This window comes from Channa argus, chromosome 16, assembly GCF_033026475.1.
Source record: "Channa argus isolate prfri chromosome 16, Channa argus male v1.0, whole genome shotgun sequence".
In the NCBI taxonomy this organism is placed as follows: Eukaryota; Metazoa; Chordata; class Actinopteri; order Anabantiformes; family Channidae; genus Channa; species Channa argus.
Genome location: NC_090212.1, coordinates 2,366,381 through 2,393,956, shown reverse-complemented (window position 1 = coordinate 2,393,956; position 27,576 = coordinate 2,366,381). Strand labels below are relative to the sequence as shown.

General features: G+C 38.9%; 1 protein-coding gene across 8 annotated transcripts; it reads left to right on the top strand.

Moving 5' to 3' along the window:
• The first annotated feature begins 59 nt into the window (after positions 1-59).
• Positions 60-26,541, top strand: gphna (gephyrin a). Of its 8 annotated transcripts, XM_067479389.1 has the most exons (24): positions 65-245; positions 5,898-5,976; positions 6,072-6,129; positions 6,640-6,732; positions 6,824-6,918; positions 7,011-7,077; positions 7,403-7,696; positions 10,337-10,438; positions 12,532-12,669; positions 15,020-15,062; positions 15,222-15,359; positions 15,598-15,690; positions 15,906-15,961; positions 17,256-17,375; positions 17,526-17,584; positions 17,697-17,850; positions 17,995-18,116; positions 18,547-18,634; positions 18,831-18,904; positions 19,486-19,550; positions 20,700-20,803; positions 21,196-21,292; positions 22,855-22,993; positions 23,096-26,541. In XM_067479389.1, exons 1-23 carry the CDS (start codon positions 182-184, stop codon positions 22,986-22,988), a joined length of 2,337 nt encoding a protein of 778 aa, XP_067335490.1. In that variant the 5' UTR covers positions 65-181; the 3' UTR covers positions 22,989-22,993; positions 23,096-26,541. The 8 variants fall into 8 exon arrangements, 7 of the variants coding, with proteins under 7 accessions (XP_067335486.1, XP_067335484.1, XP_067335485.1 ...); XM_067479383.1 differs by lacking the exon at positions 10,337-10,438 and having other exon boundaries at positions 61-245; XM_067479384.1 differs by lacking the exon at positions 12,532-12,669 and having other exon boundaries at positions 61-245.
• Positions 26,542-27,576: the final 1,035 nt, after the last annotated feature.

The following is a 27,576-nucleotide window of genomic DNA, read 5'->3' as shown; positions in this document are numbered from 1 at the left end:
TTTTGGGGGCGAACCCAAATTTTGACTTGGTAGTTGGAGGACATTTACACTAAAGGACACACGTCCATTTACACAGGCGGAGTTGTCCCCCAGAGGTGCAGCAGCAGCAGCAGCAGCAGCAGCCCGCACAGCACCACACTTCTATGCATGTGCAGTCACAGTGCAGACAGAGGTTGTAAACATGGCGGCGGACGGGATGGTGCTCACCAACCATGACCATCAGACCCGAGTGGGGATTCTGACAGGTAAGAAGATTGTTTGATAAAATGCGATTAAGGCTTTTTTTTTAAGCGCATGTCTGTGCTGTTTTGCTGTCGGTTGCCCGCTCACGTCGGTGTCACGATACGAGCCGTCTTCGCTGCAAAGAGAGCTAGCTTAACGGGAGTCAGTATGCTAACCGGTTCCGTTGACTGTCATTGCACTAACGTTAGCTGTCCGACCCTTGACAGGTCGGAGAGATGTGGGATTTGCTTTGAAATAACGATATTTGTACTTCTCTGTTGAAGTTTTAAACGTCTGTGTGTATGTACATGTGAAGACTGGCTGTAATCTTCAGTGTTGTAATAGATGGCTACATGACAGAATAGTGAGCTATTTCATGTAGCGCCAAGTGAGACAAAAGACAAAAGACCAACCGGTAAAGACTTTCAAAATTAAAGGGGCTATTCCAAAGCGAGCATGTTCCGCAATAAGGTTGTAACTAACATTGGTGCTTTTAGTTTGAAAAGAATACCACCATTTTCCCGCTGTTTGTGTGCTGTGTGTTGCAAACTTGACGCAGGGGGAACGATATTTTTCTAGCAATGTAGCGCTATGGAGCCTACATCGGCTGCATTATTCATGTCTCTTGGCAAATCCAGCATTTCGGTTGCTATTGGGGGTCTTTTTATTTAAGATTTCTTTTATGGCTCGTTTGACAAAGCATTCAAATTGGGCTTAAGGTCTATGTGTATCTGTTTAACGCCCAAAGTGCATTCACTAATCCAAATCGTGCGTTTTAAAGAGAAGGCGCAGCGCCAAGGCGAAATTAATTCAGTTGTGCAGATTGTTTGAGCAGCTTTTCTAATTAGCTCAGCTGATGTTCGCCTGTGAGTCGTGCACAGGAGCACTGGGACTAGTGTACAGTCGTGTGACAGTCAGCATAGGCAAAGGGGAGACGTTGGAATAATGCTCAAAGGGTGCAAGCCAGGAGCAGACTGGGAAGTCTGTCATGGTTTGAAGAGCTACCATGCTAACAGCAGTAAACCCTTAATGTCCATCCAGCTGACAACCCCAACCTCCTGTCACATGTCTACACACGTTCCAGAGGCGGATTTTTGTGGTTTGGGGGGGCCTCAAGCAAATCCAAACATGGGGAAGTGGGCGATAAATTAATCGCTTTTAATGCGTGCTGGAAGCTATTGCAGAATAGGTCATGTCTTAGAAGAGAAAGTTGTAATAACATGATATTACATATGTAGCTATTGGGTCATCCACCTATCAAGTCTCCACCACCTGAGCCAAGTCCATACCTTTTTGGGTGATGTTTGGAAGACATTTTAACTCAAATATGTCAAATGGTGTCAAATATGGGTTAAGGATATTTGGCTTAAATCCCCTCTAGGTTACATACACAACAATCTGAAATTAATACAGTCGTTCAATGAATCATACAGTAATTTAATGAAAGTTATAATGTTAATGGCTTAATAACTGAAACAACTCTTTGTATAAGGCATTTAAATGTCAAGAAAGGCTATTAGAAGGCTCAACCTGACATTGAATTGATCACATCAACAAGTATTGTCGAAGTATTCAAAGTCTGATATAACTTAATCATCTAAGACTGTTGACATACAAGTGAGCTGCACTGTTGCACAAGGTGATAGCTGCTATAATTAAAATTTGGCACCTCTTGTGTTGCTATAAATGTTCACCGGCATAAAATGTTTTAAATGTTCCCGCAAAAAGGTGTGGCTCTGTGTAAATAAAAACTCTGCCATTATTATTGTTGTAATTACAATGCAGTTAACTCATTTGACACCTGCAAAGACAACATATCCAATGCTGACATTTGTTTTTTGAAAAATATTTGCTCATTCTGAATTTGATACCAGGAAAACATCTCAAACACATTGTAACAAGCAAGGCTGGATGAGTTGTGTAATGCTAAAAAAAAACCTCCACACAACTGGTAAACATCTCACAACTAACTGGCAACAGGTCGAAATCTTTCAGAAATAAGGTGGTTCATCATTCAGTGAAAATATGTGTGTTCAGCGCCTTGACAATAACATTACTTAATATAAAACTGCAATGAATGGTAGAATATTACCATCTACAGTTTACAATATCATTGAACCATAAAGAGAATCAGGAACAATCTCCTATGTACCAAGGGACAAGATAAAAACAATTTTAAATGACTTTCATCTTCAGGCCCTCATGCAGCACTGTGTTAAAAACAGACTATGGTTGTGTAGTTGAAACCACTGCATTAGACCAGCGGGACCAGAAAAGCGCTTTGAGTGAACACAGGTTGTTGCCGTGTCCACAAATGTAAGTTAAAAGTATAAGATGCAAAGAAAAACCAATTACTATAAACAAAATCCAGAAACACTGCTGGCTTCTCTGAGTCTGAGCTGATTTAAAGTGAGGCAAAGTGGACAACTGGCTCCTTGGTCTGATAAGTCCAAACTTGACATTTGTTGTGGAAATCATGGACGCTGCATTTGAATTGTTATCAGAACAGTTATAAAGCCAGCATCTGTGATGGAGTGAGGGTGCTTTAGTGCACATAGCATCATAACCTTCCTGCGACTGTGGCGCAGGAAGGTAGAGCGGTTGTCCACCAATTTCACAGTTGTTGGTTCAATCCCCGGCTCCTCCGGTCACATGTCGAAGTGTCCTTGAGCAAGACACTGAACCCCAACTTAGTTGCTCCCGGTGAGTGTTGGCCAGCTGCACAGCAGCTCCCCCATCGGTGTATGAATGTGTGTGTGATTGTGAGTGTGAATGGGTGAATAAGAAGCAGTGTAAAGCGCTTTGAGTGCCAATAGGTAGAAAAGCTCTATATAAGTGCAGACCATTTACCATTTACCATAATCACATCTGTGAAGGCTCCATTAATGCTGAATCATATATACAGGTTCTGGTACAACATATTCTGCCAAGAGTCTAGGTACTTAACTGACCCATGCAGTGCAGACCTGTCACTTGCTGAAAACATATGGATAATCATGAAGTCAAATAGAATTTCATTTGATGAGCAGCTAAAATCCCATATCAAGCAAGAATCGGGGAAATAAACATTGCTGTCAAAATTACAGCAGTTGATGTCCTTAGCTCCCAAACATAGTGTTGTTAAACAAAGAGGTGATGCAACACAGTGGACATGCCCATGTCCACATTTGTTTGAGACCTGTTGCTGGTATCATTGTCAAAATATATTTTAAAAATGAATAACCAAACAATCAAAAAATATGGTTTAAAATATTTTTTTAAATGTGTGTAGAAATTAAAGCTGCCTTACTCAGACCCACAACATGTATAGGCCAGAAGTAGCACTTAGTGGTAAATGGTCTGCACTTATATATCGCTTTTCTACCTATTGGCACTCAAAGCGCTTTATTCACCCATTCGCACACACACACACACTCATACACCGATGGGTGATACAGCTGGCCAACTTTCACCGGGAGCAACTAAGTTGGGGTTCAGTATCTTGCTCAAGGACACTTTGACATATGACCGGAGGAGCCGGGGATTGAATCAACAACTGCAAGATTGGTGGACAACCGCTCTACCTTCCTGCGCCACAGTCGCCCCACAGTGTACAGCAAATCCATAATAGATTCCTGTCACTGGCAAATGTGTGCTAATGTGTGGTTGAGAAATTTCTTGTTTAAAAGAGGTGTTGTTGTGTGCAAGTACAATTTTGTAGACAGGTTGGTTTATCAGCTGGTATGTCAATATGCCAATAAATAGCAGTAGATAAATATTAAATATAAATTGGAAAATGTTAGGAGCTCTTGACTTTATGCACATTTGAGTGTTGCACATTTAATATTAAACGGTACAGCATAAAATTAAAAAACAAACCTGGAGCAATTAACTAATTAAAGAATTCCTAACTCATGTAGAAGCCCCTATAGCAACATGTTACGCTTATGGTTTCTTTTGGTAAACCTCTACAAGTTTTCCACACCTGCATTTGGGCAATTAATCCAATTCTGCCCAAAAGATCCTCTCAAGCTCCATTAGACTAGATGGAAAGCATCTGTACTGTCGTGTATTCTTTTTCTTTTACTTTTCCTTGAGATGAGTCTAAAACGTGATTAGAATCTCCCTTTGGTAAAGGTTCCACAAATACCCACAATACACACTCTAGTCAATGAACTCCTTTTAGACCTCTATGATTGGTTAGGAATAGATGATGCGATGGGTTCTGGCTTGTCTGGTCAAAGTTAGTAACCAGAAGGGGGTTAGCCAGTGAGGTGACCGGAAACCCAACAGTTACTCTAACAGAGCTGCAGATAACCTCTACAGTGATGCACATACTGTACATACTGGATTTATAGCAGGAAATACAAGATATTAGATACAGATGGCTTTAAGCAGATGTCTGATCTAAAAACAACAAAAATAACATCGTGTGAGTCTTAACATTGGTCCTGTTTTGTTAGTATTGTACACTTCAGAATTAAACTGAGCTGAAGTTTTGATGTAGTTTCTGATCAGTCTGATCAATGACAGGATTTCAATAAAGAGGCATAACTGCATGGTGAAATACTTCAGTGAAGGATGCTCTCATGTATCCTCACTTATCTCTCCTCAAACATTGCTCCTCACTGCTTACTCCTCACATTGAAAAGAGAGGCTTTGGGATGTTCTTCAACATGGAGGAGTTAGTTGCTTTCAGCCGGGTTCACTGTATCAAAGCAGTATGGTATGCCAAGTCACATAATTCAGATCTTACCCTAAATGCTAGTGTTCAACACACTTATTAGTTTTGTGAGTGAAAAACAACGAAACACAAATGAACGAAGCCAGTATATTGACAACATTTTTAATCTGACCTTTGGTTGAAGCCAGGAAGCCTCATAGTTCATTCTCAGTCATTACATTTACTGGACACAATTCTGTTATAGCTGCTTATTGCTGCAGTTACACTTACACTTAGTTACAATCACATAAATAATTAAGTTATAACACAGGGATCTAAATTATATTTAGATTTAGATTTTTACATCTCTAAAAACAATGTTTAATGCATGATGCAACTATTTGAGTGCAGTGGCATGTTTGTGCTACTGAAGCTAAAGTTACCTTCTAATATACATAGAATGTTGAGGATAAACACCTGCCTACGTGCTGATTATTTGGACTTTATTAATATAGTATGTTCGTGCCGCAGGACTGTGGCACTTCTGTAGTTATATATTCAGATGAAACTACTTTATCTGTGTAGGTGGGCAAAACATTGATACCACTTTCATCTGTAGTGTCTATTTATTACAAGACAAAAGTAGCTCACTGTTCAACGTGTTATTTAAGGAACACTGTTGCAACCTCGTGTAATCATTTTTTTTCCACCAGTAGTGATGATGCAGTTTCCTTTCTGAATTTGCTACTTCCAAATTTACATAAGTTACAAATTTGTACTTATAATGTACTTATATGCTGTGGCGACCGCTGAAAGGGAACAGCCGAAAGGAAAAGAAGAAGACAAATTTGTACTTATGTCAGTGTGGAAGTGCCCCTGAAATCGTAATCTGACATCGAGATCAAAAACTTTGAAATTGAAGTGTCTCCTTAATATCAACTAATTCCATGTCTTTTTTGACATCCATTTTTATCAGACATCATGTGGAAATGCATCACATCAACACTGTAACCTGGATCTCTCTACTTTGCAGTCAGTGACAGCTGTTTCAGGAACTTGGCTGAGGACAGGAGTGGAGTCAATCTGAAAGACTTGGTCCATGATCCCTCACTGTGAGTCTACACACAAGACTGTGGTCTACACACACACAGGCACACACTATAAATTGACATTCCAGTGTAAATTATATCTCTGTCACCTCCTGCAGGCTGGGAGGAGTCATAGCAGCCTACAAGATTGTTCCAGATGAGATCGATGAGATCAAGGTACGTGTCCTGGAATTACTGTTTACCAAATCACTCTGGAGCCAAAGAGACACATAGTAATATGCTGTGAAAGTCTGGACTTTCCCATTACGCTCAAAAATGTTGCATAAGAACACACAGTTGATAGGTGAATATAGAATCTTTGAATTAGCAGAAAAATTAGTGATTCTATGCATACACCCTGAATCTGTGCTTGTCCGGCTCAAAAGTTGGTAGGAACCATTTGCCCATTACCCAAAACTTAGCTGATCAAGTATTTTTAATTCACTGCTCTTTTAGCTGCTACTGTGCTATTATCCTGTTGTTGTTCATGGGGAAAAATGTACTTGAGCTGCACCCTGGTTGCATGGATTGACTGGAGCAGGGCAGGTGTTTGCCACCACTCGAATTAGAAGGTTTTTTAACTAAACAAAAGTCCTCTTTTAGATTGCTGCTGCGTGTTGGTGTGCCACATGAAGATGATGCATGGTGCAGTTGTTACATTTTGTGTGTGTGTTTGCACGTATGCAGGAAACTCTTTTGGAGTGGTGTGATGAGAAGGAGCTGAATCTCATTCTTACTACTGGAGGAACTGGCTTTGCACCGCGAGATGTTACACCTGAGGTATCCTCACACACGCAGACAAAGACTGCAAAACTGGGGATAAACAAGTACTTGAAGTAATTGAATGACTAACTCTGTCCTTGTCTTGTAGGCCACCAGAGAGGTGATAGAGCGAGAGGCCCCTGGTATGGCTCTGGCCATGCTGATGGGATCACTCAATGTTACACCACTAGGCATGCTGTCCAGGTGCTAATCGGTTTTATTCGAACCCGATTCGAACCCGATGTGCCTGGTGTCCTCCCCTGTTCTAATTTGATTTCTACTTCATCTTTTTTCAGGCCAGTGTGTGGTATTCGTGGTAAAACTCTGATCATTAACCTACCAGGGAGCAAAAAGGGCTCTCAGGTACAGTGCTTTGATTTTGCTCCACTGTACTTTATCTGTACCCTGTTAGAATAATCCAAAGCTCTCCCTATGTAATATACATAATTGGTTATTCTGAGATCACTTAGCATTGTATTGATGCATATAAGGTTTACCCTGACAACAAATTTAGTTCCTTTGGCATTTCTGTCAGTGACATATTGACTTTAAAGTTTAGAATTTGTACTTTACATGGGACTCAATATTCTTCTGTAGTATAATTTGCAAGCAATTATTTCGATTAGTTATTTTACCTTTGGTTGCTTGTTTAAAATGATTATAAATAAAAATAAGTGGTTTTCTCCAGGAATGTTTCCAGTTCATCCTGCCCGCTCTGCCTCATGCCATTGACTTGCTGCGCGAGGCCACGGTCAGGGTTAAATCCACACATGCTGCCCTGGAACAGCTGCCCTCCCCTTCTCCTCTGCTGGCCAACACGCACAGCAACATGCACAGCAACACACACACCATGGAGCGCGGCACCCAGTGCGAGGAAGAGGAGGACGAGGAAGAGGACAGGCGGAGAGGTCGACATGTGCACAACCACCACCATCACCAGCACGGCTCCTCCCACATCACTGCAGCTGCCATCGCTGCCAAGGTAACCAGTTTACAGCACCAGCGCTTCTGTTGGGAACAAGATAAAGGAAACTTGAACCCAGTGGGGAAATTGGTTAATTCCAGCAGCAGGCTGCTGCAGCACAAACCAAAAACACATGTTAGTAGTGATGAAATCGATAGACAGCATGACATTTCAGGAAGCATAACTTTTAAATGCAATCCATACAATTTTGAATGGTCACATTTTTTCCTGATAGTTCAAGCTGTCTATGAAAAAGCTATAGATGTGCCAGAGGTCTACTTGACACGTGACCAGTGAAGTAATCAAAGTTAAAATGTGGAAAAAAGTTCCAGGTACTGATGGGCTGTGTGGCTTTAGTGAGATGATATGAATATTCAGGAAAGGTAGTTTGAGAAACATATTAGAGTGGTTTACAGCACGGGTTTTTCAAATTGCTCCACAAGGCTACTATCCCTTTTAGAAGCTCCAAGATACCCATTCACTTTGTCTTCCCCCACTCCATCCTCATTTAAGATGGTATCTCCCAGCTTCTGATTACCTGAAAAACATCTTACAACGGTAATCAGCAGTAATAATGGGTATTGTTTAGCATTTTTCTGACACCAGTCCTATATCAAGACTTTTAGACTGGTGCCTGAACACATTATGAAACATCTTTTTAATTATGAAGCAAATGTTAAAATTAAACTGTATTGTATGCAGCTAACTCCGGTTCCCTCCCACAGTTCAAAGACATGCATGTTAAGTTAATGTGAGTGCGAATATTTGTATGTCTGTGTTTGTCTCTCTGTGTTGGCCCTGTGATAGACTGGCAACCTGTCCAGGGTATATCCCCCCCACTGGTCCAATAACAGGTAGGATAGGCTTCGGCCCACCCGTGATCCTAAACGGGATAAGTGGTCCTAGATAATGGATGTATGTAGCTAATAATTATTCTACATCTAGAGTTGCAGGTGAAAATTAACTTTTTGTTACTTTTCTTTTTATTGCATTACAATTCAGAAGGAAATGTATTTTTTACTCCACTACTTCTGTTTTGACAGATTTAGTTACTATGTATATATACTGTGTACTAAATATAATTATATATAAATAAATAAGAAATAAATAAATACAATAAATGATTACTTAATAAATGTTGATGGATCATTATCTACCCACTACACAGGTACAGTACATAAGTGGCTCCTGCTACACTGTCTAAGTCTCACTAGTGCCACAGATATTTAGCATAATGTACTTTATTAATTGCTAGAAGACTTCTTTGTCATGTTTTCACCTTTGAAAGTTTCTGAACTAGATTTGTATATTTATACCTAAATGTAAACTTTGTGCTTTAATATGAACTTAAAGTTTTTAAAGTTTGTTACTTTGGGTCCCCAAAACAACTTCCTTCCATAACTTTTGAAAGCTACAGTAAACCAAGCTGAAATTTTGAATGCACCAGTTGCCATCCCATGCCTGAGTTTAATCGTATTATATTAGGCACAAGCTGAGAAATAAAGCATGTTCCAACTGCCTTTCTGTTACAGCTCTAGGTGTCTCCTTGTGCAACATTATATTACTAACCTGAGGAAAGGCTGTTTTTGTCATCCACAACTGTCTCATCGGGGCCAGGGACACCCACACTGCCAGCTGATGTGCTTGGCATCACTTTACACAAGCTGTGAATCACAGTGCATCCCTCTGTTTTCAGTATTATCCTGTTTTACCTGATGCTTCGTTACCTCCACACACTGTTGTTTTTAACAGTAACCTGTGATGAGTTCCAGGGCCAGTGTTGGCTCCAGGTTTCGTTAACCATCCCTGACAGTGGGTCAGGCAAAGATAGTTGGTAAGCACAGAGGACATGGGTCTTTCAGGACCAGGTTTTGGAACCCCTGGTTTATGTTCATATTAGAGAATTTTACAGAGCAGGAGAAGGTTATCATGGCGAAAATTATTTTGTAATAATGCCAGGTTAAAAGTAGATATACACTGTTCATATCCATCCATCTGGCTGGAGCCTTTAATAGCTATCATTAGGTAAAAGGCTGGGACTCCCTGGACTCCCTAACATGCATGTCTTTGGACTGTGGGAGGAAACCACAGTACCCGGAGGAAACTGATGAGAACATCCAAACTCCGCACAGAAACTCACAGCTGGCAGGTAAATTTGGACCATGGAACTTTAAACTGTATAGATGGAATCAGGCTTTATCTGTAGATACAGGTAAATTGATGTGCACTCCTCCCAAATCTCAACAAGGCTATGAGAGGAGATGCACGTCACCAATATGATGGTTAACATCATGGAGTCAAGAGGCAACCGCTCCAAGAATTTCATTGCATTGTGTAAATTTTGACTTTCTTTTCTTACGTCCCGGATTGCATTGGGTGCTCTTGCATTGACCATTTCACCATTATCACTGCTCACATACTGCAGATAAAGATCTTGTCAACCAGACAATTGAAACTCCTTTTTGAATGTAGTCCATTCACATCATCATGATGATCATTAGAAGGATTTTTGGCGCAGCTGCTATGTCATTAAGATGTGAACTTTTTTTTTTGTTTTATAACCATTTCATCTCATTCACCTGTCTATCTGTGCCGACCTGCATCTGTCTGTCTGTCTTTTTGTTTGTGCGTACCTACTTGCATGTGTGTGTCCATCAGACAAGCCATGCTGTGGTCATGGCTAAGGGGGCTCCCTATCTGCCTGGAAACACACCCGCCCCTCCTTCTCATTTCACCTGCTCCTGTACTCATGGCCAGCAGGTGAGAGACTCACACTGACACCCATCCTCCCCTTGGTATTGTTCAGGTTGATCGTGTCTGTCAGTCATACACTGTTACTCAAACGTGCGTAACTTATTTAGCTAAAATGATTATTGGCCATCTTTTCAGTTCTCTGTAGCTGGCTTAAAGTGTTTCTGAAGCTGTTGATAAACCAGCACCATCAATTGTGCAGGCTTTAAAAATACACCACATACATTTGCAAATGTTCAGAAACAATATGTTGCACCTTTTTCTCCACTCACGATATACCAAATACACAGATGTTCTCAATTTTGGATGAGGAACATCCTGGATTGCAGGAACAGTCCATGATTCTAATTCATTACACATTAAATGGTATTCAGCAAAATGTCCTTCATGGTTTTCAAGTTTTCCATCAAGAATTTGTGGTCTAAAACCAAATGATCTGTTTTTGTTTTCCAGACACTGATTTTTTTTTTCATTCTTTCCTTCTTATCTGAATATTGATAAACACATGTATTAAAGAGAACTGTGATAGTAGCCAATTTTAAGCACCACTTAAAAGAAAGAGCAAAAGTATATAGTATCTGAGGTAGTCATTTGTCAGGGGTAGGAGTGAAAGACTTTGATTATCCAACATCAATGTGCCACATAGTGATGTAGTTATGAATTCCCAAAGCTGACGTTTCCAGTTGTTTGTCACATGTTTAGGTATGTATTGTATATCATATGAAAAGCGAAGAGTGGAATGACACACAATAAAGCCCTAAAGCATTCGACCCAGTAATCTTGTAGTGAAACATGGGTGATTTTGGTGTCGGTGTATTGTGTGCAGAAAGTTCACCATCAAAGGTGAAGGCCAATGTATATCTCTGTCCTGGTTGTTTTTAGGCTAGTTGACACCTTCTTCTCTTAAAAGTACTGGAATGACAGGGTCTATACATTGTTTGCTGTACATGAAAGACATTTGAATTTGACATCACCACATGAATATGAGAAAAAGGTTTAAAAGTTCAGCTTTTTTTGGTGGTAGTTACATTAAGATATATTAATCAACATAGAACATAGCAATCAATTTTTAATCTGAGGAAATAGGGGAACTGAGGTTGGCCAAGGGAAACAATAGCTGATGAGGAATTGTGAAAGCTGTAAAGAAAAACCCAAATCACTTTAGAGCGAAATGTATCAAAGGTAATTGGGAGTAGCTTCATAGGGCTGCAAGAAAATGATGCGTACATGCTGCCAACTCAGGAAAAGACTTCATCAGAGGGAAAGAGTGGAAAATATTAACATTGGTTGAATCAGTCATGAGTCCTTAACCCCCTACACATGCATTTGAAACTGAAAATAGAACCCCCCTAAAACAAACAAAACTTTTTTTGTGAATGTTGCTCAGTACACCAGTGGTTTCTTTATTTTTTCAGGACTTTCCCAATTTTTGCATTGGCCTTTTTATCCTTTTTACAACAACGAAACAGTCTTCACAGGAACAACCCAAATCTAAAGCATTGTCATTAGAGCCATCTTGTTTGAAAACCAATCCAACAAGAAACATCTGTCAGACACTTTTGGAAGATGTAAAAAGTGGTTGATCTGATCCGAAAATTCATCTGTGCCTAAGACAAAGCATGGGGAAAGTAAAGATCCTAGGCCTGATGGCAGGGGGGCTGCTCTACAACTTAAAACGTTCCAGGACTAAAGCAGTGAAAGATCAGTGAAGGATGGCTCCCAGCTGACAGCCCTGCCATTAGTAAAAATCAGGTGCGTCAGGCAGGAATGCCCAGCAAATGGGTTCAACTGTGCTCAATCCTGCTAATGTACTAAGGTGTAAATACCTTTAAATTAAAACTGACATTCTGAAGTGAAAGCAGTATCTATTTTTGGACCTTAAACCCCAATACTTTGATGTTTAGCAAAAACTAAATAGTCCTTGGTATTCTAACACTTTTGGAAGGAACTGTATGTTGAAATAATAAAGGTTTGTTAATTAGTGGTGGAACTTCATTGCATTCCAAAACCCCATGTGTCATAGATATCCAACAATAAAACAACTGAAGAAAATTAGTTGATTAGCATGAAGTGTGTCTGTGTGTGTGTGTGCGTGTGTGTAGATCCCGGATTCGATCATTTCTCGAGGCGTTCAGGTGCTTCCTCGAGATTCTGCCTCTTTAAGCTCCACCCCTTCCGAGTCACCACGGGCAACACAGGCAACCTCCCGCCTTTCCACCGCCTCATGCCCGACACCCAAGGTACACACAAACTTTCATACATACATGCACGATGTAATGACCACTAACACATCACAATCGCAAAAATTAAAACCACTTTCAAGCATAAAAATTTACATGGCACTTTGCATGAAATTTAAAGTTATGCTTTCCAAAACTTATAGAGCATGCCAAGTGTATAGGTACCACTCCTCCTGGTGGTAGTAATACGAAATTCTTTTGACAGTTCCCAATTAACAAATAAACAATAAAGGACAGTTCCTGCATGATTAGAGTTTTTGCTTAATTCCTGTATTTCCCGGCCTTTTTACTGTGGGCCACTATAGAAATTTCCCATGTTTTAATGTACCAAACTCTCAGTAAAGAACAGGGTTCCTAATTAGTTGCTAATTTGATTTCCTAACTTAAAAAGTATGCATTTAGTCAGAAATATTCTGAGATTTTAATCAATGTAAACTTTGATGACCTAATCAAGTGTTATGGATGGGTATAATAAACGTGATTCTCATCGTGTCCCACTTTGGCTCAAAAATGTATATACTATACAGCATATCAATATGAAGCTGAATGTACAAGCTAGTCCGATGTTACACTCCTGAATCGCTAAACATGATTGTCGGCTTCCTACATCACAGTGATGACTACCTTTATTTAACATATTAAAATCTCGGGACCTGTGTGGTGTTTGGAATTGAATGGGAGTGAATGGTGAGATTTTGCAAAACTGAAATATGTCTTCAGTTGTGGTTAATTCATGTATAATTTGGCCAAGTTATTGCATTAGAAAGGATTGAAAATGGGAAAAAAAAAATGCAAAAACTCAAATGATGCTGGAATTGTCTTAAAGGTCAGGTTAAAATTACATTTGGTTTCTTAATTAATTCAGTTGCAGACAATCAGGTCTTATTTGGAGTAGGCCTATATATTATATAGAATTTTCAATTCCCCCTATTTTATTAGTATTTATTATCATACTTCTTAGTGAGATATCATATACGTTTTACTGAGTTTTTTTTTTTTTTTAAACACTTCTTCCACGTTTGCCTGCTCTCTTGATCCAGAGCTTTAATTACAGCAGTCATGTTGTACTCACCACCATGATGCTATGCAGTTTTCCTTGAGTTAAGAACAGTATTAGTAGACTAAAAGAAAGAAGGATTGGCATTTGATCTGCTTTATTTTAGCTGATACTGATCCTTCAAATTATTCCTGGATGAGCCCCAATAACATTTTATAGGATAGGCTCAGGACATCTTAGATTAGAAGCTTTGCAGCAGCTGAACATAATCCCTCTCATTTTTGATCACATTTTAATTTGAAGCAAGGAAGGTTAAATTCGCGCCTTCCCCAATGTGGATACAAGTGCAACACCAAATCAGTCCACAAAAGGAAAGGGACAGTAATTCCCCATAGTAATTTTTTGTTCCTAAAGTTGGTAAAAAAAAAATGTAACGTTGCAGTTAAGCTAACAACATTCTCTTTTGGATGTCGTTGGTCAAAAGATACATCATTCAATTTTTGAAAGATCTCAAAAGTCAGCATAGACCACTTCTCATTTTTCTTTGTAGCCTTTTAATTTGAAATGTGTAGGGAATGTAATGGAGATTGGAATTGGAAGAGATTCTGAAAACAGCATTTCTGTTTACAGAATTGAAACAGCAGAGTGGTGACTATGACATGACTGTAATGGTATTAGTTCTGGGGAAATATACTCAATGTTGAACATTAAGTAGTACATTAATAGTACTAGAATTTTCTCTACTCTACATATTTTCATTTGTCTTTTATTGCTGATAATAAACCTTTGTTAGGTTGTGCAGGCAACTATTTGAAAACGAGCAGAATCTTCTGTAGTTGTTATTTTTTATATACAAACGTTTGTTAATAAGCCCTGTTTTTTATGGTAGTAAAGACACAGAGGCCTCCCTGGCAGAGCATACTTTTTTTTTTTTCTGTGTGAAAAAATAAAGTTAATAATCAGAAAAAATGAAATGTTATCACAGGCATTACTTTTTTGATAAAGCTGTTTTAGGAAAGGAACTTCCATCATAGTGTTAATAGAGATGGTCAACACACGCAGGCTTATATCTGATATATATATTTAAAGAACAGTCAATTCATCAGTGTTTTTATTAAGCATGTGTGTTATTTTGTACAGTCAGGGCTAATTCCCTTTCTAAAAAGCTCCTGATGTGTTGCTTTTGAAAATCTGAGATATAATTAATGTCATTTGTGTTTTCATGTGCTGGGTACTACTCCTAGATAACACCTCATGAAAACCTGTGCCAGACTGTCATGAGAGGCTTTCCCTATATATATATTTGCATCAAACACTGACCAAATATAGAATATCTGTCTGTCTTTTCTGCAGGTTCAGTCACGATGTGGCAGTAATGAGAACATTCTGAGAGCCAGTAAGTTCAGACTGTGTGTGTGTGCGTTTTAATAACATGCCAGCTTTGCAACAACTTGCACCACCATGGAAAATGTAGATCCTTTGTGGTATTGTTTATAGCGGCATATTCACAATTTACTTACAACCAATCTGTCTGCTTTTGTATTTGTGCACTTAGGCCACAGTGCGGTGGACATCAGCAAAGTGGCACGTCGTCACCGCATGTCCCCATTCCCGCTGACGTCAATGGACAAAGCCTTCATCACTGTCCTAGAGATGACACCTATTCTGGGAATTGAAGTCATTAACTATAGAGGTGTGTGTGTGTGTGTGTCTGTATGTGTGTGTAGAATATCAGCCTTCTGTCTTCTGTTTGACTTTGTTCTATAGGCGTATTTTAGTCACATGGAGAAGAATACCTACAAAGATTCAGTAAACTGAGGGAGATTCATGCTCAGATGCACCAACTATACACACATTATTGTATTATCATTGTATTTGTCATTACATTGTGGTTTGCACTGGATTGATCTGCTTTGGGCTGTTCTCTGCAGACGGTTTGGGTCGAGTGCTTGCTCAGGACATCTATGCCAAAGACAACCTTCCTCCATTCCCTGCTTCTGTTAAAGATGGCTACGCTGTACGAGGTGAGACCACTAACCAAACAAATTACAAGCTATCAGGACACAAATGTAAAGGAAGGATCTGCAAAAAAGACTTTAAACATCTGCATTCATCTGTTCATTTGTAGCAGTACTGTATTTAAACTGTCCTTTTGGCTGCCACTGGAATATAAATTATCAAACGTCATGTTCTAATTTCCATACTTAACTTGATTAACACCATGATTATTGACCTCTAGCTGCTGACGGCCCAGGAGATCGCTTCATCGTGGGAGAATCACAAGCTGGACAGCAGGTCAGCTCTAATAAACTAACACTACTGTAGAGATAAGGTTGTTGAATTATTCAACTCACTACTGCTCACACTGTTAACATAACTCTTAGCACTTCTTGCTAATACAAACACAACAAGTTATTTTAGTCTGACCACTACATTATCTGCTGAGAGTAACACTGCTAAACACTATTTTCAGTAGCACTCGCACTACTATTAATTATCTAATGATAACGTTAGAGATACTGTGGGCAGTATTTTAATGGTGCAGGCTCAACGGCCTATTATTTCAGTTCATGCATGTGCAGCAACTGAAAGCCAACAAAAGGTGGGTGTACAAAAAGTACTCAACACATTGGGAGCCTTAACCTTTTTTTGCAACATTAAATCATGATGAATTTATTTTAAAAGATTACAAAAGAAAGACATCATGTGTTTGTGGTGGAAATACACCTGTATCTGGAAGGTCTAGTTACTAGTTCATCAGTATCCTGTCCAAAATCTACACTTTTTGATGACGAAAGAACACTCCAATCCACTCAGTGATATGAATATCGAAAAGGAGAAGTCAAGAAAGGCAGCAGTTGTTATACAGTATGTACAGTTTCTCTAATCTCAGCCACCTAAGCTTGTAACTCTAAATTAAACTAATTCAAGATATGGCCAGTGTGAGCTTTGACAGTCCTAGAGTTGTCCTGAAGCTACTCCAGTCTTGTCTTGGCAACTGGTTCCCCTAAGGACTTCTCTGTATTTGGCATCCTTTATCCTTTCCTCTGTTCTGACTAGTATTCCTTTCATTGATGTAGGAGAAGCTTTTACAGTTTAAATGAATACAGTGAAGTTCATGCTCTGCATTTAACCCATCCCCCTGGGCTGGTGCAGTGGGCAGCCACAGGAGACCGTCTGGAGCTAGGTAGGCTGGGATTTGAAACAAGAGACATGTATCCCAGTTTGATGCTCCCATTGACCCGCCAGGCAGGCCACTTATGACACAACGTACTCCCATAACATGATGGTGCCACCACCGGGATTTTTCCTCATACTCTTAATCCTTTAAATGCATTTTGGCAAACACCAAACTGGCTTTGGCTTCTGTGTGAAGATCAGATTGATGGAGTGATGCTGGCATGATTGTCTTGTCAGAACACTCTCCTATCTATGTGCATGTAGACGACTTCTGAAGTCCTGTTAGACTAATCCTAGCCTTGTTGGTCATCTAACTGATCAAGCCCTGATTACTCAGTTGAGCTGGAAAGTGAATTCTACATTTAGTTTTACATTCTGTGTGTACGTGTGTATGTCCGTTTGTGTGCAGCCCACCCATACAGTAATGCCGGGTCAAGTGATGAGGGTGACAACCGGAGCTCCCATTCCTTGTGGAGCTGATGCTGTTGTCCAAGTCGAGGATACAGAGCTGCTGAGGGAGTCAGAGGACGTAAGTACAACAGTTCTTTGTTGCCGTGAGCACTTCTCATTTTTGTGCTTGTTAATGTTTTTGGTTCTGACATAAAACATTTACTGCTGTATATGGACAGCATGTTTTTTGTTAGCAGGTCTGCTGATAATGACAGCGTGTCTGTTACAGGGCACAGAGGAGTTGGAGGTGAGGATTATGGTCCAGGCTCGGCCAGGACAGGACATAAGGTAAAAAAAACTAGATGAATGGAAGCTAAGAAGTGGAAGCTAATTGCTTTCAAAGCTATGTTAGAAAGCCCCTTGGTAATTAGGAGCGTAACATGTTTGTATGTCTGCACAGGCCAATAGGCCATGACATCAGACGAGGGGAGTGTGTTCTGGCTAAAGGAACACATATGGGCCCATCAGAGATTGGACTCCTGGCTACAGTGGGAGTGACTGAGGTCAGTGTCCACAAGTTCCCTGTGGTGGCCGTGATGTCCACTGGAAATGAGGTACACATTTATACTGCACTGTTAACAAATACAGTCATATTTAAAATTATTGTATATATGTTATATGTATTTTAATTAAGCAAAAATTCTACGTTCTATGTTCTCTCTCTCTCTCTCTCTCTGTGTGTGTGTGTGTGTGTGTAGCTCTTGAATCCAGAGGATGACCTCCACCCAGGGAAGATCAGAGACTCTAACCGCTCCACTCTGCTGGCCACCATCCAGGAACATGGGTACCCCACCATCAACCTGGGCATTGTTGGGGACAAGTAAGAGCACTTTAGTGTCATCCCTCAAACATCTAATGTGCCTAGACCAGTTTGGTCAGTCTTATCATTGCCTACCAAGACCCTAAATGTTATAATTAGTTTAAAAAAACAAGGATATAGAAGCTGAATTTGAGGCACCCTGAGTTGTAGCCCCATGATGCCATGTGACAGGCGTCCTTTTAAACTTAAACTCCACATCTCCAGTTGTAACACAAGCTTTCGATTAGTGAAACTCTCAGGCCCAATCCAACATGCACCTAAGGACATAACCAGGTCATTATCCTGAGGTTTTCCACAGCCAAAAAGGACCTTCTGCAGTGGTTGTGACAGGCTTGTGGCACCCTGATGATGATGATGATGATGATGATGATGGTGTAGCACCCTCCATCATTAGTCACCTAAGTACAATGTGTCATGCTCTTGTTTGCAGCCCTGATGACCTGCTGTCAGCTCTTCATGAGGGAATCAGTCGTGCTGATGTCATCATCACCTCAGGAGGTGTGTCCATGGGAGAGAAGGTAAAGTCAATTATGATCCACCAAGTAACTAAAGACTTTGTTGACATTTTGAGAAGATATTCTGATATTTAATGAAGAACCAGCTATATTACAATAAATCTTCTTTCACAGTGCTGATGTTTGGTTTTGAGCAATGAAAGCAACCAGTTTAAAACTATTTTTGTTCTTAATGTACCTGTGTTTGTGTGTCTGTCAGGACTATCTGAAGCAGGTGCTGGATATTGACCTTCATGCTCAGATCCACTTTGGACGAGTCTTCATGAAGCCAGGGTAAGATGGGGAACAAGAGAAAGGTTGACAATAACCGATACTACCAATACTATAGTTCCTACTGCTAATACTGCTTTTACTACTACCACACTACTTTTACCATGTTTACCATGTCCTCAGCTATTACTGTCATTTCTAATATTACAAGTATTACTGCCAGTACCTGTCTACTGGCTTTAAGACTTTTTTTACCACGGTAGTAAAACCAATAGTATTGTCATTTTTTCTACTGCTTTTACTTCTACTACTACTACTATGGTTAATCCTAATGACAATTTTACTATTATTCTACTATTGTTGTACTGCTTGAACTGCTTGTTCTACTACCACACTTGCTGCTATTATTACTGCTAAATTACTGCTTATACTATTGCACTAGCTGCTGCTTTCTTTTTCTAACATAAAACCATTGTTTCATTGCTCTTAGTAGTGTTCCTGCTTCTTTTACTACACATAGAAGTACTGCTAGTGCTGCTACTATTACTAATGATAGTAGTACTGGTACTGATGCTGATAATGATATTAATATGATACTATCACAGCTACTAGAGGTAAAATACCTGGGTGTTTCTGTTCTTCAGTCTTCCTACTACCTTTGCCACAGTTGACATTGATGGAGCACGGAAACTCATCTTTGCTCTGCCAGGTACTGTGTGTATGTGTGTAGTAACTGTTTGCACTGGTTTGTGGACACTGTAGAATACGAGTAAAGGACGGTGATTCAGAAGATTCAGTCTGTGTACAAGCAGGCTTTATTTTTGGTTCAGCCATGACCTTGTTCCCAATATATGAATCAGGTCTTTAATGTGAAGCAAGGGATAGAAACTGTATTTCAAAAAACAGAACAGTCTGATGCTAAAGTCAGACTTGGATGCTCAAACTTGGTCACCCAATCAATTATCTTTGAACTTCATACAGCCATACAACTTTTAGTCCTATTTAGGAGCTGCAGTCCTGGTTCTTGCAACCCTCTTCAAACTACAGTTCCACTTAACACCTTTCTGAGGTTAGGTTTGCAGTTGGTGGCAAGAAAAAGCTTTTAGAGCATTAGCATAGTTTAGCTTTTGAGTTTAGAGCATCTTTAAAACTTCACATTAGACAGCTTTACATATTAATCTTCAACCTCTTTTCTTTGCTTCACCATTCAATTTTTTCCAGGATGTTCTTCAGTATAAATTACTGTATATTGCTCTTTTTTTTTTTTAAGTTAAAATGCAAATGTAGTGTGCGCACTTCACATTGCTGTACTTATTTGAAGCTGTTCCCATCTATGCTGACAAGTCATTGTTACTGTGCTGAGTACATTTAAAACATTTCTGTTAGACCAATGTAAATAATACACGATGATAAATGAAGTGTAACTTTATTGGATAACTACATTATTAGTCAAAACATAAATATAAAAAAATCTTATATCTACCATTATTTACTTGCATTAAATTGTTCTCCTGACAGTTTAATGACAGCAAATTTATTTCTTTTAGTACAAGGTCTGCAGTGTTGATTATGACTTTGAGATCAGGATAAATGTCTGGGACATATAAGTACAAGGTGATATCAGCAGCTACATACAGGCTAAAAGGGTTATGATTTATACACATGGTGAATGATTTATACACATGGTGAACCTGTCGATGTACATTTAACAATAATTACACTGCATTTATCTGTGTAGTCCTTTACAGAGTTCAGTAATTGATTGCTAGCTACTAATTATGTTTCTCAATTTTCATTTGCTATGTAATTCACAGGTTTCCACCTCAGTAACCTAGTGGTGTGTTGTGGCTTTTACTAGGTAACCCAGTGTCTGCAGTGGTGACATGTAACCTGTTTGTGATTCCTGCTCTGAGGAAGATGCAAGGCATTCTGGACCCTCGACCTACTATTATTAAGGCTAGGGTAAGAGACAGACACACACACACTAACACACATACAGGAAAAAAAATGTTTGTAATGATATTTGCAAGAACATTTGTAAGAAAAACTAATGCAACAGTTTGACATTTTCTTGTTTTTTGCATAAATGGTCATGAAGTGTGATCTGATCTTCACCAAAGTCACAAATGTTACAAAACAGTATATGTATTGTACAGTATAACAACTGATGTGGCTCCTATATACAGGAGTTTGTTAAAAAATATTTAGAGTTAGTGTACAAGAAGATGGTATGATACTCTTCTTTAAATGTGAAGCAGCTGTTTTGGACTCTATACAGTACATATTTGAAAGCTGATTGTAATCTGTGTGTGTGTGTGTGTGTGTGTGTTTGTGTGTGTGTGTTTGCATTTCAGCTTTCCTGTGATGTTAAGCTGGATCCCAGACCAGAGTACCATCGCTGTATTCTCACCTGGCATCACCAGGAGCCACTGCCCTGGGCACAAAGCACAGGTCCACACACACATGAATACACACTTATACACACTTCTATTATTCCAGCCTTAGAAAAAAACAAAGATGCCTACTCAACTTCTAGCTAAAGATCTAGCTAAAAAAAAAAAAAAGCTTACTGCTTATGGTGCTGCTAATAATGACGTGTGCAAGCACGACAACTACAAATGTTAAATTTTGGATTTCAAATTAATCTTTGCTCTGGTGACAACAAAAGTAACATTGTAATGAGTTGTTTTGGGATGAAGTAACTAATATTGTTACTGAAATGTTATTTTTAACTTTTTAGACTAATTACTGGGGAAGGGGATGTGATTACAGTAACGACGGCTCTTAACACTGCTCTTAATGCAAAATGGCTTATTTCACATCAGTAAATATTAAATGACTAGATCCTAATTATTGATGCATATTTTCATCACTTTAATGGTGCAGCTGGTAACACTGGAACTTTAAAAGCCTTATACACTTTTCTGATAATCATATGTTGTGTGTATAATTTGAATTGATTTACGTCAGGTGTGGTAATATGGTCCTAGAGGGCCAATGCCCTGCTTGTTTTCCAACTATTCCTACCCCAACTGGATCAGGTGTCATCAATCAATCACAAGCTTAAAAACAATGACTTGGATGAGGGTGAAGTGGGGAAAAAAAGAGTGTCAAAGTGAAGGTTTGTGAATTTCACACCGGGGATCAGTAAAGTCTTATTATTACACTGTATTTTGTTTTATTAACCTAATTTTAAAAGCAAACATCAAATATAACTGAGTACAATTACAAGATTTGCTTCTGAAATGTAGTCATGTCAAAGTATGAATTAAATACAGTATCTACGTTGTACTGGGTGACGATGACCCCAGAACAACTTCTGGTTTGAAGGAGGAGCGAGCAGTGATGAAGGTTCGGCTAAAGTGAGAAGTACCCATGCATGAGCTCTAAGTATCAAACTTGACAGTGTTGGACCCAAAAGCAAACAGTCAGGACAGGAAAGTTAGCCAAGTAAAAGGTTCTGTTACACCTTCAATAGACTTTGGTTACAGGTGTTGTCACGGTTGATTTGCTTTAAATAAAATTCAAATCAAGCAAAGCATCCACAATACAAGTCTTCATGTGGAGTGTCTTAAATAACACCAGACCAGATGGTTGAACTGAAAAACAAACTTGCAGCAAACACTAGGTCAGCAGGAAGGGTTACTACAGACATGGGCTAGAATATTATTATTTTTCTGACTTGGTTATGGAGAACATGGAATTTGTACACATGAGTTCTATCTTTGTGAGGACAATCATTTGTAAAATGCATTTTCAAATATCTTACCCTAAGCAGAACCTTAAAACCAATTTCAAACCACAAAGAGCTCTTTGAAGTTGTAAGGGCTGGACAAAATCCTCATGATGCCATAACATGGTATTGTTTGGTATTTGCTCCCACAACCATAGAAAGACGTGCATGCACACACACACTCACACACACACACACACACACACACACACACACACACACACACACACACACACAAATGTGCACTGACTGAGTTGCACATGTCCCCCTCTCTCTCCAGGCAACCAGGTATCCAGCAGGTTAATGTCAATGCGTAGTGCCAACGGTCTGCTGATGTTGCCTCCTAAAACAGAGCAGTATGTGGAACTGCACAAGGGAGAGGTTGTGGATGTCATGGTCATTGGACGGCTATGATGCAGGTACGTCCTTCTCATCTGTTGGATTCACCTGTAGTCACACAGGGGACATGTACACCTGTGTCATTCTTTGTAATAAAGGGAGGAAACTGTTTTTCTCCCCAGACTTCAACATCACTCGCTACCGATTACCAAGGCAGTGCCAGGACTTCCTGTCTGGACAGGAAACGGGTGGGGGCAGGAAGTGATGCATGTCTACCTGGTCGCCATTAGCTGTGATGTCATATGCAACAGTCAATTGGGGCCAGCGCAGGCTGAATCCTCATTGGTCTGCTCTGAGGAGATCACTGTATTTCAATGGAGAAAAAATGTGAAAAAATCTGAGATTTATTCTGTAATATTATTATCCTGATGATAATGATTATTAATATTCTTAATTAATATTCTATTTATTATTATTATCATGATTCCTATTGAATATTATCATCTTAGTAGTAATCAGTCCCTCTTCTCTCCTGTTCATTTGCTTTGTGCGTTTGACATTTTCTCCCTGGTAAATATAGAGATATAGAGACTTCCCGAAGCTCCACTCTTCCTGACCCTTTTTTCTCTCTCCCTTACCCTCCTCCTCTCTTTTCTTTTTTTTTCTACATCTTTCTCTGCTCTGACAGCTTCTATATAGATATAGAACTTCCATGATAACCCCTCCTTGCAGTATCACTAATCTCTCCCTGGAACACATTGACCCCTAACATTATCATTGACAGATATATTAACTAAAGCCTAAATAAAGACATCTTTTGATTGAAGCTGCTGATACAGTTTGTGCCAGTACAGTAAATGTAATTTTCTGCCAAAAAAGAAAAAAAATACCTTTGTATTATTTATTTTTATCCAGATATAACACTTTCAAACCATGCTGAGACACAAAACCTTGTTATGACTCTCAGTAAAAGCCATGAAACTCTTCTAGGTGAGTCAGTGGCTGAGCTTTACAGCACAGTGAGACAGGACTTAAATCTGTCCTCACCACAATGGAATTTATTTGCTGGATTTCTCTGCTCAGACTTCAAATATAAACGTTCTTATAATAATAAGTAGACTTTTATTATCTCTTCTCATATAAGAGGTGGGCAACACTGACAATATTACCATAAACCTATGTTTAAATGATGTTTAATTTTCATCAGTTTAAGGTTTACACAATAAAATTAAATTAGAAAATTAAAATACTTTTCATTGATAAATGTGTTTTCTTTCCCTTAAAAGACCAGGAGTTTATTCTTTATTTTTTGTGTTGTCAATAAATTAAGACCAAAGCCAGCTATATTTTAGTCCATTTCTCACTACTGTGTGACATTCTAACTTATCTGAGTGCCATAGACAGAGCGGGGAAGATGTAAATCTTTAAAGAAATTGTTTGACATTTCAGGAAAATAAATCTGCTCATGTCTGTCTAGTAAATTGTATCAATAATGAAGGAAACGGTCAGCCAGGATTTGTTTAAAGGGAATAATGCACTACTACAAACACAACTTGCCGTTTTTATGCTTCCGTTTTTCAGCAAAAATACATTTAGTGTTATTTTCAGACATAATGGACATGGAGAACTATAAATTAAGCAGACATTTGAAATTCTTTCAAATTTGGTGCTTGTCATAATGTGGTCGTAAACATTGCATTTATTTATCATTTTTTCTGTGAAGTTGGATTTCTCAGAAATCTAACTTTAAACTGTTTAAAGAAAAACTAATTTAAAGAAACTGATTTCTCCATTTATAGTAAAAAGTCAGAATTCTGAGGAATAAAGTAGAAATAAGAAGTGTGAGGAAAAAAGTAAGAATTCAAAATTCTGACTCTTAGAATGCTGGCAAAAGAGGTTTAATTGTCATTAAACCTCAAGTACTATAGAGTTTTATGGCCCAAAGAAATATCAAATGTACTCTTTTGATATTCATACAGTACTTGTAAGGATCTTTGTTGGTTTTGGTCATTGAATTTGTTGACACCAAGAAAAATATGGAACATTTTCATTCTTTCAGTAGCCAATGATTAACAAGACAGCTAATTTCAAAGGCTGACTTTCTTTGGCTGATCAGAAGCTCCCTTCTTTTTGTCTAGTTTCATCTGTAAACCACAAAAACATGAACTTGAATGCATCCTGACATACTGTAACTCAGAGAAAATTCCAAACCGTCACTTGAAAGTAAGGTGTCACATTCAGGTGCTCATAGGATACACAGCTGGTGTATTTCTACCATGATGGTGTTACGGTGCTGGTTAAAGTAAAAAATATTGATATAGTTCAAGGCTGTAAATCAACCTCCATCATTTGGCTGCTTTTCTCTCAAGGTACTGTATGTATTCTGAGCAACACTGAGAAATATTAAAAACCTTGTTTGATATTTAGCCCACTACAGAAGTGTATTCCTAGCTTTAGCAGAATAGTAGACCTGTTGTTCCCATTGACCTTCAATTATTTACCTATGAACAAAGACCATTCAAATGCATCACGTGAAGTCTGTGATTCCCAAGCATTCACCAGTGCCATACCTTAAACCCTCTAGTTCCTGTGATTCTTCATATCATTGTGATTGGTGCCAAACAAATCCACATGGTCAAAGGTCTAAATGCTGCATTCAGGTCAAATTGGACTTACTGGAACTTGTTTGTTAAGCTAAGAAACATTAAGTGAACATTATTGCCAGATGAGGTCTGCTCGCTCTCCTCCTTGACCTGAATACTATACAAGTCAGTCCATGTGACCTTTGACCCCTGTCCTTCTAGGCTGTTTCAGTCTTCCTCCTGCCCCCCCCCATTCCTCCCTCTCCTCATCTTCCTACCCCACCAACCCACCCCCCACCTCCACACTTGCATGCACATAAAAGGGGGGAGGGTGTCTTTCTCTTTGGGCAGGTTAGATTCCAGGTGTTAAACCAGGGTGCAGCACCTGGGCATGGCTTCTGATCTGACTAAGTGTTAGGATTATGGTAGTACATGAGAACACTTTTCAACGTCCGTTCCAGCACTATCTTCTCATTTATTCCTTTAGCTCAGATGTCAGAAACTTCCCAGTTACCTCAAATGCACCATATATCTGTCAGTGGCTCATGCTGGGTTCATGTCATGTAAGACAAAATGAAAAAACAGGGTGAACTTTGTTTTTTTTGCAAGAGTTCAAAGGTGGGGATTTATTCACTGGAAGGGCCACATTCAAATAAATAACCTACATTAAATATTAATTGGTACTTTACCACACTGATTTCTTTTCTCACATTTGGCAGCTCATTTTTACAGTAGACCCAATATGACATGAACACAGCATCCGAGCATGTCCTGCCACCTGCCCAAGGAGGACCAATCAAATCCAGATAGATTTATTTAAGTAAGAAGAAGCAGGTTATTGTTAAACTGCCTTTGTACTGAGTGATTCGTAACACTGGACTGAACTCAGTCACACTGCACACACTATAAACTATGACCAGCACTTGTAATGAAGCAATGACACAGCATTCTACTACTACTGTATAAATATAATGAAGAGGATGTTTTTTCTGTAATAATATTGAAACTGAAGATGAATTAATAAAAATAATCCTGATTATTCTGTACCTTTTGTTTGGGAAAGTCAGTTTTTCTTGAATACTCAGCGATGCAATGAAATCATTTCATATACATGTGGAATTATTTATTTCAGAGACAAGTTAGCAAAAGACTTACTACATAATGATAATAAGAGACAAAAGGATTTAAGATTAGGTGATCCAGTGGTTTCCTCACATTGCTTATAGCTGCTACTTTTTTTTATCAAGGTTGTAAATTCAGCAAATGACACATTGTCCTAGATATGTTCAGATCCGACAATCTTATTTCATAGAGTAAGTAGATAATACTGTATCTGAACCAAGTTTTATTTAATCATTTTTTCCTCCAATTAAAGAGAGAAACATGCCCCCTCAAAATCCTGAAACGTAGAATAAGAGGTTTTTAAAGGGTGACTACACCAATTTTCAACATGCCTCCTGTAGTTCTAAAGTTCGAATTTGGGGAATCGATGCCCTGCCTTTCCTATATAAATACATCTCTATTTCCATTTGAAAAGTTATTTAGATTACACCACCTGGAGTAGGTTTTCAATAGAGATGAGATCTGGCAGAACAAGTTGACCAAGTTAACTGTCTCTTTACCTTGAGCAATAAGATAATATTGTTCAATATTAGCTAGGAGTGTAGAGATATTATAACTACAGGGATGACAGCAGGATGTTTAATATCATTTATGTGCATTTACTAGAACCATAGCGGGCAGTTAAAAATCTGTGTAATGGCCCTTTATGAATTTGCCTTATTCTGCACCAGGTTTTGGCAGACGTGCAAATTGTACTTGCACCAATTGTGGGCACCGTAAATACAAGCCTTATTATCTCATCCAGTATAGGCCATGGTGTCATGGGTTTTGTTTTTGTCAATGATTTAAAAAATGAGATTTAAACCATCACAAACAGGTCATATTTTTACCACAGAGCAACTCTAATGAATTGTTGGTTTTGTTCTTGTTATAACAAAACTTTGCGTTCAGTAAAATCTGTAGAATTTATTATTCTTTATTTATTTAATACACTGTTTTATTGTCAAGATAATAAATGT

Coding starts and splice junctions, on each gene's coding strand:
- gphna (XM_067479389.1), top strand. CDS start 182: ATGGCGGCGGACGGGATGGTGCTCACCAACCATGACCATCAGACCCGA. Junction 6,733..6,823: donor CGCGAGATGTTACACCTGAG/GTATCCTCACAC, acceptor CTTGTCTTGTAG/GCCACCAGAGAGGTGATAGA. Junction 7,697..10,336: donor CAGCTGCCATCGCTGCCAAG/GTAACCAGTTTA, acceptor TGTGTCCATCAG/ACAAGCCATGCTGTGGTCAT.